The sequence below is a fragment of the Temnothorax longispinosus genome, chromosome 2 (genome assembly GCF_030848805.1).
Source record: "Temnothorax longispinosus isolate EJ_2023e chromosome 2, Tlon_JGU_v1, whole genome shotgun sequence".
In the NCBI taxonomy this organism is placed as follows: domain Eukaryota; kingdom Metazoa; phylum Arthropoda; class Insecta; order Hymenoptera; family Formicidae; genus Temnothorax; species Temnothorax longispinosus.
Window position 1 is genome coordinate 4,571,976 of NC_092359.1, and position 12,919 is coordinate 4,584,894.

General features: G+C 39.3%; 1 protein-coding gene across 11 annotated transcripts in view; it reads left to right on the plus strand.

Annotated features, from left to right (window-relative positions):
* Syt7 (Synaptotagmin 7) overlaps window positions 1-12,919 on the plus strand; it is a 165,586-nt gene that overhangs the window by 128,488 nt on the left and 24,179 nt on the right. For 2 of the 11 annotated variants that reach the window (XM_071771313.1, XM_071771314.1), the window contains exon 2: window positions 9,528-9,679. The exons of the other annotated variants lie outside the window; for them this stretch is intronic. In XM_071771313.1, the coding sequence (XP_071627414.1) occupies window positions 9,615-9,679 (65 nt within the window). In that variant the 5' untranslated portion in view covers window positions 9,528-9,614. The remainder of the gene's footprint in view (window positions 1-9,527; window positions 9,680-12,919) is intronic. 11 annotated transcript variants of the gene reach the window in all.

Sequence of the window (12,919 nt, forward strand, 5' to 3'; positions counted from 1 at the left end):
AAAACGTCGATAGACAGCGACTTAATTGAAAAATGTATTTTTATTAACGTTCGCGAATATTCATTATTCTCGTCGGTTCCGGTGAATTCGGCGCGTCGCAATTTGCGCTGTGGCTTCTTTTTTGTTTTAAGTTTCATCCGAAGAATGCTATACGACCACGCTTTGTTCCGAAGAAGAAAATACCGGTGGTGTAACGCTCCTCTTTTTCTCGAATGACTGAGTTATTTCGTGGTGCAGGAAATTAGGAAGCGTAAAAAATTGCACGGTGGAATCTCAGACGAGAAATCTCGTGTAGGTACATAAACGAAATTTTGCCAGCGAAATTCTGACTTACGAGATATTGAATACACGAAGCTGCGTATATACATATAAAATTATATCTTTTTCTCAGCACGGAGATTATACTAAATATTTTGAGGGCAATTTACTCTACACAGAAAATGTAATATAAAGGTACTTACTATTTCATTTACAACAGAATCTACTAATAGATTTATTACTTCTCCAAAAGTTCTACGTTCTACCCATATTTCATTATAAAGTACACTTCGGTACTTCGATATTTCAATTTCCACGAACTTGAAAATCCTGCACCATATAACACGTCAATCACAATAATTATATAAAAGATGTGCAGAAAGGATGATTATTTAAACTTATAGAAGAGAAAATGTTTCGGGAAAAATATCACGACATGCAGTTATACGTACAGTTATACGTACAAATGCATAGTGTCAAACTATTTATCCACATCCACTCTGTGCAATCTATACGTTGTACTCTACGACTTTATGGTTCGTTCGATCTATATTCCGTGGCGTTGCGTACGTAGAAAAGTATGAAGTGGCACAAAACACGTTCAGCTGTATAAGAAGCAAAGTCACGTCGCGAGGCTCTGAATTTTATATCGGCGCGATCACGATCGGGCGCAGCTGCTTGGAGAACTAGGTTGATGCTTGACAAGTGGGACGTAGCTCTTTAATAAGGACGTCATGCGGGGAGGAAGAAAAAACTTATATTAACTTCCTCGTTGTGCGGCTGGCGTCTATTTTCTACCGGTCGCTAGAATCGATTATGCATTCAATATCGCAACGTGTCATACCATAGCATAATATGAAAGTAAATTTGTCGGGAAACTTGCTGTTAAGAAGAGAGGAAATTATTACAAATTTACGACATACATACACTGTATCATATAAGCTTAATGCATGTTTAAATATGCGTGCATGATTGCGTACGTAAACTTTTTTTACGTACATGCGAGCTTTTATGTTGAAAATGCCATTATCATGTTTCTTGACAAAAGTAATATTAATTATGAATGTGAAATTGAATGTGAATATTAATTATGTGTGAAAATTTTAATTAAATAACAATTCTACGAACAACGAATTAAACCGTTCTAGTTTAAATTATTAATTTCTGACCAACGTATATATTTGCGTTCTTTTCAGCATATTTTATAGTAATTAAAGGTCTAAAACTGTAAAACGATCTTAATGGAAATTCCGAGAAATTTAATTATTACGGGAGAACTAAAATAAATACGTTTACTTTTTTTCTTTTAGTATCAACGTAGATAACTAGGTTTTGTATTTTGTCTGGAAAGGACAATAAAACTATGCATCTATAAGTTTCGTGAGAAAATTGGATTGATGCTCTCATCACTTTAGCTTCAAATTTTTACGTGGGAAGGGACGGAGGTAGAATAGAAGTGAAATATTCCCTTTGTGTGGAACATCAGACGTGCTGTAAACAATACTAGAAAACGACCCTTGTTATTCAGACCGAGAGTAGACTTGAAAATTTCGTTTGTGCGCGATATTTTTCCTGAAGGACTTAAAAAAGTGTCACGAGATACCTACGCCTTCGCGAAAAGTTGGTTTTTAAGCAAGAATAGCGTATGTGTAACGTATCCTAACTTTATAAAAGGTCTTTTCATAAAAGGATGGTAAGATGACTCTTTCAGATTTTAAGACGACCGTTTCTTAGCAAAATGAAATCAAGACACAACGATGTCATCTTAATATTGGAAATTAGATCTGATACGTCATGATAAAATATATGACACATATCTATTACAATCATAATTTAAAATCTCATTTATCTAAATAATTTATCTTTATATTAACGGAATTTTTATAACAGGCACAAATGCGAAAGTACATAATGATGAAAAGTCGAATGCTATTGAAAGAGAGAGAGGGGGGGAGGAGGAGGAGGAGGAGGAGGAGAGAGAGAGAGAGAGAGAGAGAGAGAGAGAGAGAGAGATAGCGTCTATTTTTCACTAATAAAACATCGCCCTGATATTCGATAGGTGATATCGTCTTACTGTTATTAAGTAGATCTTCTCTCTCTGACTTTATACAATATCTAAATATAGCGCGTTCAACGTTTCTGGAACGAAGAAGGCGCGCGATATACCCTCTTCGCAACGTAACGCATACCTGTCCCTCTCTCTCTCTTCTCCCCTCGCGCTTATATTGATTTTCAAAAGACTCGTTATCCTTCCATCGTAAAGAATCCGCGGATTAACGACGAAACTGGAGCAGGCGAGTAATTGAATAGGGGAATCGACACGGGGACGCTTTACGTGTGTGCACAGGAAAGGGAACCTGTTGCTCGCCTGTCTTCCAGCTGCCTGGCACGCAGGGCGAGCGACTTTTTACTATTCTCGCGGTTAGAGAAAGAGAGAGAGAGAGAGAGAGAGAGAGAGAAAGAAAGAAAGAAAGAGAAGAAGTAGCGCGTTCGTTAAATTTCCCTGGTGTCGCATCGCGGTCGCTGTAATGACCGCAACGAGGTCTTAATTACCGAAGGCGTGCAAGTCCCAAAGTCATAATAACCGTCGCGTTGCAAACTTATATAAGGATGGCTTTCGGCTTTCCCGTCATCTTAGATCTCGTCGTTCCAAGGTATTACGACGGCCTTCTTTTTCCACTCCCGAGATCTTCTATTCTCTTTGATGGAGAATTTTGGGCGGAAGTCTGTCGAAAATGCGGAGTTTGTCGCGCTCGGTATTACCATCGTGTCGCGCGAGTAAAAGCGAATGCTCTTATAGGAGAAGGTAGAAGCGGAGCCGTTCACTTTGAAGTAAAAGCACGAAGCGAATGGATGTTCTTTATCTCGCATGAGGAATCTCTTGTTCTCGCCACGAAAAGGCCGTTTAACATCTTAAAGCGTTCGCCGGTGAACGTGTGATCGCGGGCATCAATAACAAAGAGATACGAGCATGCATGAAATTATGATTATATCGTTCTTCGCGGCATTTTCTTCGTTCTTTCTCAAATTCGCAGAGACAAACGCTTTGTTTAAAAGTATATACGAGTGCCGTTCAGACGTGTCTTTCAAGACATTTGCTCCATTTTTGTTCGTCTCCTCTATCCTGTTAGGGAAAATTTCCGACGGAACGGAAACTTTAGCCAATGTCGACGAATAGTTCTCTTTTTGTGGCAGGGATGTGCTTCAAGTAGCTACACTGTACACGGTATAAGTTTACGTCTGTAATCGAGGAGAGGAACAAAAATATTTGTCCTCAAACGAAAGCGCGAGAGTGATGTCCTCTTCTTCCCCCCTTCATGTGAAAACAGAAGAACGTTCCGCCGTTAGCAGGGGTATATTGCGCAAGACTTGTTGCGAGGCTCTTCAAGACGGTGAGACGAGAGATATTGTGTATCGAGACTCGAGCGAGCGGAAAAATTTCGAATCCTTCCGGCTTCCGGTCTGATCAATAGCAAGCCAAGCGTGCAGGAGTTTGCTGGATTCTCTCACCCCCGCGTATGCAAATGTTTACCACGTGCGTCCTGAATTTTGTTACGGAATTCCGAGAAGGAGGCTGGTGAGGATCGATCGGTATCGGACGGTATTACATCGAAGGCTTGTCAATAATCGTTCTTGCGCGGCGCAAACCGCGCCAATCGCTGGACTTTTCAGACGGCGCTCGGAAGGGATTGTCTTTGCGGCGCGTTTCCCCGGACTAAGCGCCTAAACCGCGCAAAACCGCGGTGACTGCCAGGCCGAAAGCGATCAACGAGCCAGCCGCCGTAAAGCTACGCGCGCGTCGTCATCGCGCGGAAACGCGACCGCGGGCACCGTACCCGGTGGCTTTGCCGCGCGCAAATCGCTCGCGGGAGAACGAATGGCACAAAGGCGGTCCCACGTATGAACCCTAATCTAGAAGCTGGATAAGCTCCACCAGCAAAGCGAGTTTCGAGTAGACGCAAACGTGCAAACGTGCGGCGCGCGCTCACATACGCGGGATTACGGTCGGCCGCCTGTCGACACTCCCACCTGTCGCTACGTATACCCAGCAGGGCACGCGAGGAATTACTCTTCGATAATCAGGCAACCAAGTCCGTCGCGCTGCGTTTATGGCACATGTTCGTCGAACCATTCGTGCCTGTCGCGGCGAACCGCGGGAGATGCGATTTTTCTCCCATTTCTATCTGCGTAGAGGAAGCTATTGGCTTTGGCAGTACGTACGAACGGTTCACCAGTACCAGACCCGGGCTCCGCTCTCTCGTAGTGGTGGTGGCTAGGATCGATCCAACCTCCTATCTTCCAACCAGCCACCATCCCTCGCCCCGTCGCCCACCGCGGTCGCGTCTCTCTCTGTCCTTTCTCTCTCGTCTCTCTATCTCTCTGTCTCTCTTTTGCTCTTTCTCTCCGTTACCCCGACCCGATGTGAACAGCCCGACGTATAGCACGTACCATCTCGAGTCCGGTCGCTCGTTTGCCCGGCCCCTAGATTCCGCAGATTTTTTTTTCGATCAATGGCACCTCGTGGGATGAGCTCTTTTCGCGAGTTATGCGTAACACACCGGTCATAACCGCGTGCGAATATTCGTTTTCGATATTTATTGGGCAGCACGCTGATACGGTGCACGAGAGGGTTGGAATATATTCAGCCACGAAGTATGAATAAATCGATTGTATTGTAGTGCGCTGTGTTAAGCGCTTCGAAGCGATTTAATACGTGAAGATTTATTTTCGTATCGCTTTACACTTAATTTTCGTACACTACGTTTCATGAGAGTTCGCAACCAATAGATTGTCACAAGCTTTCGATGAGTTTAATATTGACTTGTCAATCAAGTCGTGATATCTGAGAAAGAATTTAAAGTTTTTTTTTCTTTTAAGAAGCTCTCGGAACTTGCAGCGCGGTACGGCTTCACCACTTTTTGTTGGAAACTAACCGCGGCCAGGCGGTTGCGCGAAACTTTCGGTTACCTCTACTCATTACTCGCTTTGCGTGGTATGCTACGCCTCTAGGTAGTTCCCATTAAGGTATTCGATACCTGCCGTTCGACCCGAACGTGCCAGCGATATATCCAACATGCGGGGAATCGCGTGAATGTACGAGATTCTTAGTTGATTCGCTTTAATACCTCGCTGTCTAGACAGTGGTTCGCTTGTTAATTGAATATATTCCGGACAATCCTCTCGAGAAATGTTATCGCTGTTAGATTGTTAGATGATTTCAGGGAAAGTTAACGGACGTATCAACTGATTTGTTATTTACGTCACAAACAGACAATAGTGCGGTAGTTTCATTATTATTCCTGTCGGCTACCGGTAACGCTAACTAACGTTTTCTAATTCCAAGCCACCTCGTCTAACTTTGACGGATCTAACTTGAATGAAGCTATCTTGATCAACCTTGATTTCATTAATAGATTAAGACGAGATACAAAATCATTGCACATCTGAAAGCTAAGAGATGAGATAACTTCAAGGCTGAATACCGCCTCATAAACTTTATCTGCTTCGACTGATTGAATAATTGAATCTGTTCTACAACAAAGTCTGATGTTTGTAATTTACGAGGATTACCTAAGGAGAAGTCACGATTACAGTACATAAGAGACAGCGATCGAGTAAAATGCGAGTAAGAGACAAAAACTTTTTATTTTTATTTTAAGGCGATAACGTGTCACATTCCATAACATATGTCGTGTAATTTCTCATATCTTGGAAATTATATTCAGCAAACGATTATTATATCTCTTGCGTTCTGTGTCGTGAGTTGTTATGATAATTACATCGTTGATAACGTAGTATTTTTCTTCGCCGGAGCAGTATTAGCATTCCTGTTCCGTTATGCGTTCTTAAAATGTTTCTAAGCACGGAACGGGCGTTATTCACTTTTAGCATTTGACATCTCGATAACGAGTTATTTCTGTCTACGGGTGCACGATAAAAAGGAATAATTATTTTAACGTCCCCGGGGGGATCATGAAGTTCGTGTTCGTTCTGTAAAAATAGATAATATTTGTAACTTTACGAATTGCCGTAGTCTCAAGAGCGCTCTTGCACAATTTGAATGTCAATTCGTAACACGTGCCTCAACGGTACCCTTCTTAATACTGTTCGGCTGAATTTTGAAAATCTAAATAATAACGTACCGTACACCTGTCAGTATAGTTTCTGTCGGAGCTTCATTTGAATCCGACCAACTAGCTATCTATATTAAAATCTTAGTTCTGGAATCGCATCGCGCACGAACTTCGTAGAATTCTTACCCTTAATTTCGAACAGCCGGAAACGATCGGAGGAAGACGGCTCTGCATAACTTAGAGGAATTTACATTGTGTTCGTACATTCCGGGAGACGAAAGAAGTAAGTTTAATACGAAAGAGAGAACTAGAGAGAGAGAGAGAGAGAGAGAGAGGAGGGGGGAGGGAGGGAGAGGGAAAGAGCCTTGCGCGATGCCTGAATTCATAATTTGTCTCTTCAAACTTTCTGCCGATTCAAATTTATTGCTTATCCCGCGCGTCAGATTTCCATCTGCAGAAATAGGCGTTACGAAAAAATAAAAAATTAGCAGAGAACATTAATTAAGAAATTTGAACTGGCATATAGCGTGTGCTCTGTTGATCTTATTCCGCACTTAGACCACACGTTTTCGACCTTTATTTGTCTAGATTTTACGGAAGATTGGGAACAGATATTTGCGACGTTATAGACAGAGGTGTACACGATTTATTCGATGAATCCTACCAATTTTTCCGCAACTACGTTGCTGCTTAATGTCTCAACTTCGTTCCGCAAGAAGTTCCTTCTTTCCCATCGGATAAAACTCGCTCACCCTCGTGCTTTTCAGCCATTTCTCATTGGTGTGGTCGCGCGGTGGACCACAAAAGCTGCAGCGCCCAGCGGAAAAAGTTTGCCTTACTTGGTCATTATATCGAGCGAAGAAAGTTGCCGCCGTCTACGTTCGTTAGCGCGCTAACCGCCGTGTGCGCCTCGCTAAATTGCTTGTTGAAACTCATTAAAACAGTTTCACACACATGACGCGCGTACATAATCGTTAAAAGCGCGGCATTATTGAATATTGACGCAAACGAGGCGACGGCGTCGGCGAAATACAATATTTCGCTAATTTAATCGTGACTTAATCACGTCGCCGTCAATTACTACACGCGGTAAGATGTGTCCCGCAAATTTGCGCTACCTCTTTTGACAAGTGCGAACAGTTCTTGCTTCTTAGTACCTCCGCAAATACGGCTCTTTTAATTAAGCGAAACCTTTTAATTACGCCCTTCTGAACAAGAGAGGAAAATAACCGTATTCTTAAATCCTTTTGTTCTCTGGAAATAACAGAGTTTTAAGAATTTCGTTCCCTTCACTTATTCTCAAAGCGCAAAAAGAATGATTTATGCATCCACGATCCACGAGAAGTATAACACACACACGTACATACGAATATCTTTGAAATTTTTTATCTAAGATATCGGATCGTTTTAGATCTCTTCATGTTTTATGCAAAGTTCTGGATATATTAGCCTGCATTTGAAAGCGTGTATGTGGATGCGTTCTTTGTCGCGATCAAATGCTTAAAAATCCATCTTTATCATATTAAAAAATACTTCACATCCACATGTAACGCGTGAACTTCTATACCTATATGACGTCGCCAGATGTCGGCGATAAATATGATGTTGCTCTTTTATCGCTGTCGTGATGTGCAATATTTTCCGGCAATTGGTGTCACCACATGTTCACCTTATCCTACCGAGCATTCGTAAATCATTTTTATATCTCGTATGCGTTAACCAATTTTGTCGAAATCCTGCGTCGCGATTAGTAACAGACGTTTTAAATTAATCTTGATTTCCTTTTCTCTTAAAATATTAAAATACATAAACGTAATATTATTCGTTGGACAAAAAACTTCTCTCGAATATTTTTCTCATCTCTCGTGACACTAGATTCGTACATCACTTCGATACTTAATCTCGATGTAATCTCAGCACGCGACTGCAGTCTGAAAAGTTTATACTTAAACGATCCCAGTCAATTACATTTCAATTTATACGTTGATGTTGATGCTAACCATACGTTGTAATAATTCACAAAAGATAGTCAATTCTCATTGTTCCGTTTGTTTAATTTAATGAGGGACGCATATCTAATGATTTGGCGTCATAACTGTAACATTTAGTGAAGTAACTCTTTATCGGTCAATAATTATGGTAACATTAATATTATCTACCACACAATCGATGAAAATGCACCGTGTTTGTCGATTCGTGCATTAAACAGCCGCATAACTGATTGTATATGACACGTATTATGTGAACTAATTGTATGTACAGTCTCTATTTGATTGTGTCGCAGGCCCTGTTACAAAATACAGTATATTATAACAATACAATACGTTACAATACATCGTGCAGATTTTATTAATCTCTAGCGCGGACCACACTATGGTGGTCGTGCAGATTAAAATTTAATAATTAAGCGTATGATATTTCAATTTCAGTTAGTTTAATAATCGCTCGAATTTTTCCGACTTAAGTATTGCAAATTGTGGCCAGTTTTTAATTTAGATTTTGTACGCATAAACAAGAATACAATATGTATATATATACGGTGTCTGACAATCCGCGAGCGTAATAATGAAAATTAAAAATTTAAGGAGAGGATCATTATTTCTTATAATTTCTCCATTTTATTCGTTATATATATTTCCGTAATTAGATATAAAAGGGCAGAGGGAGAGAGAATAAAATTTTCTTGGAAGAGAATTAACTGAAGTACATAAAGTTAACTGAAGAAAATGACTTTTTTATCTTTACCGTCCAGTCGCCGCTCCGAGACTTACTTCGTCGAAAATGCTTCATTTAAACCTACTTATAAACTGAAAAATTAACGATGTCTTGTCATTAGAAGAGCTAATATCAAATTTTGCATTAATCGGATTATACGGCAAACGTGCTCTCTGCGAATTTTATACAACAAAAATTTTATAGAGAACATATTTGACGTGTAATTCACGTTTACTCTCGAATTTGACATCCGCTCTTTGGGATCCAGGGGAGAGATTAAATATGTATATTTCTATGAAATTTACATCTGCATGTACAGTAAATGATAAAGCAATATCGGTCGATCGCCCGTACCGCTTTACTTTATTTTCTTTCGAATTTTGCGATTTTGTACAAATGGATGACGTATCGTTAACGAGGATTAACGTCGAGAGCGATGCAAGAATCGCTCGAAATATGTGTTAAATTCACCTCGCCCAGGTACGCGGACTGGAATTTCCATGAAAGTACTAGCAACCTCTAGTGAGATTAGATTAGCCGATTGAGATTCGTCGGAACGTGAAAATTATGTGGGCCGCAGTGTCAAGATCGTTGGAGATACTCGTTGCCTTCTTCGAATACTACACTACCAGGTAAGACTCCCGTCTACGTGTACACAGCTATACGTATTTCTATGAAGACGAGCAAGTAGCATTCAGCTGCGAGGCTATAAGTGCACATTTAGAGACAGGCGACATATAGACAGCGCAGTACAAATTTCTACAGCTCGTTGCCTGCGATAATAGAAGACTTTATACAGAATGAGAAACCTATAGAAGAGCCTCCAGCGCGCGCTCGAATTAGGAACATTTGAAATAATTAAGCGACATTAATTGCGATTGCGACATTATAATTAAATGCCTTATATATTGATTAAAATTTTACACGAAACATGACGTAAAATATTGACGTGTTTGACATTCTATACGAAACGGGAAACCATTTATTCTTTTCTTCTCAAATTTAATTACGTTAAATTTTACATACTTTTCTGATACATGATATTCGAAATGAAAATATTCTAGGATGCTTTTGAGATTGTTGAAAGATTAAAAAGCTCAATTACTATAACCTATACAGATACATTAAGTATCATAATTAATGTGTATATTGACACGTGACGTAATAGTTATATTTTTTTATATTTTATATTTTATACTTTTCGCGTTGGTATATGGTATTAATATTTTTGATACCTCGATATTCGGTATACGCGACACAGGACTCATATTTTTCGCGCGATATACGCAATATATTTGCTACTTTTTAAACGCAGTGCTATATTCTTTTCCTTAATAGACATGGCCAGTAAAATGTACAGAGCCGGACGGACGGTTTGTCTTTCATAAACGTTGACCTTCTCTCGGAACGGTTTCTCGGACATAAACACGGCGAAATAGTGTCAGAAAAGATGCATAAAAGCCTTTTCAGCGTCTTTCATGCTTCCCGCGTCACCGTGACAGTTTTAGAGCTCTGGAAAAACGCAGCGGTATAGGGTTAAGGGCCACAGGAGTGCGGTGTATCAGCGTGAGAATGTTCTCCGCACTTCGATGGTCCTCAAGGACGTCCCGTCGAGCACGAACAATTTCGGAATATGCTTCGGGATCTTTCTCTCGGTGGCCGTCCTCGATTTGAAAATATTCGAGACTAGCAGCCGAAGCGTTCTCGTGACACCCGGAGAAGCATCGTGAAATGGCAAGCCGTCGCTCCCGGCTCCCGATTCCAGTATTTTCAGTGCCTTTTTGCGACGACAGGAGCAATTTCTGCTCTTTTGCCAAGTGTCGTAACGTTCTCGACCTAATACAAAATAGGAGTGAGAAAACTGGCGAATCCGCGCCATTTGCACACTCAGCTGACACAATATTTTTTATTTATTGAAACGATCGGCGCCGTAATAACGTCGTATATTTCGCGAAAGTATCGTTGGCGAGGAAAGATTGATGTGATTTTTTAATAAAATAAGACACACCTGTGACTTACTTTATATACAACTTATTTTTCATCACATAAAATATCTTCATTTTTTTTATGGCAAATAATAGTATCGCCGGGAAGAATTCGTTTGCTTTAAAAAGATGCAAATGTCGTAATTAGAAAATATGTTTCTTCAGGTGAGTGTCTTTTACAATTTTAAGTTAAGTAGTTCAAGTTGGAGAGTTACAGAGACTAACTTCCTACATTAGCCTAATTAAATTCATGTCGTTATGAATAAAAAAAAGACGCAATTTACGGTGTTTCTATTTTACGCTCTAACATCACAATGGGAAATATCTGCCGACTGCTTTTGGAACAGCATGACGTTTCCGGTGGCAGCGTTGCAATAATGTAACTGAAATGTTAAGGTAACATCGTCGGTAGGTTCACGATTCAGCAACAGATTGAGTACACACGCGCATACTAGAATGATAACGCCGTTAAATTAATCACGTATTGTCGTCGAAACACGTTAGGGAATAATGAACGGGTGACGCGGTGAATTGAAATTGGCAACTCGAAATTACATTAAATAATAATGAATCGAAAGCAAAACGGTTATTTATTTTATAATAACTTATTATAATTAATCCTTTTTTTTACATCGGTTAAAACGTATTTTATACGAAATGGGAAACGAGATAACCAAATTTAATTTGCTTTCCTTATCAAATTTAATCATATTAAATTGTAGAAAAAATGTAATGTAGGAGATGATTATAATTAAAAAATGCACGCAAGTTTTAATAAAAGAAAGATATGAGATATGCAGGGAGGTAATACTACCGATAACAATATTATCAATGATTTTATTTTTCATCTTTTTTTTTATTACGATAGAGGGATCGAGTTTCTCTTAGATATGATTTTATTAAAGTTCTATTCTGCGACGTACTTTTTATCACCGTTGGTTTAATATTTCCAACTTAATAAATTTCTCTAAGATTACTTTACCCGACTTAAATGTCTGATATAGAACTCGATGTAGAGTCTGCAAACACAAAAATTTCTGTTTTAATTTATCCCTGTAATATTTAAGCCCAATTAGTTTCTGAAATAATTTTGATCGACAAAGCTCTCCGGAGATATTTTTTAGCAAGAGTTATGATACACGATAAATAAAAAAAATTGCAAAGTGGAATTTTACTTTAATGAACATAAAAATTGGTGCAATCAGCGTATATCCAATTAATCATTCATTTTTCATTAATTTATTTTTGTGTGTTTTACGTTGTATATTCGTTGCTCGCTCTTCACATCGAGTTAAATCGAGTGTGGCGAAAGAGCGGCGGCATATGCGCGCCATTTTCGTTCTTATATTGTACTCCACTTGTAACTTTATCGATTAACCTGTAGAGTACGTGTACGTGTAGAATACGTGTACTATATACAAACGTTATTAATTTGTGGAACACCATGTTGGGGTATCTGACGAAACAATATGAGTCACTTTAATGTTTCATATGATCGTACATTATTATTTTCACCTTTTTGTACAGATTTCTTATACCTTACCTAAATATATCATTTTAGTTTCTTTAGAATTGCCACATTTCTGGTACATTCCAAACGAGACAAAAGGAACATCTTTTTTGTAGTAAAAAATTCTGACTTAAGGAGATATTCTGGAACTTAAAAAAGGCAATTAGTCTTTTTAAGATAAAGGTTTATTGTATTAACAATATATATAGCGCTATAATTTCTCGCAACAAGTGCAATGTGCAACGAACGATGTGCGAATGAACGTGAAGGGATCGATTAGGAGAGTTTAGATAGGAGAAGTTTCTTCATGGTCGTAATATGATCGCGTAATAGAACGCTGAAACAATGATTGTAATCCAAACTACAAGAAAATGTAG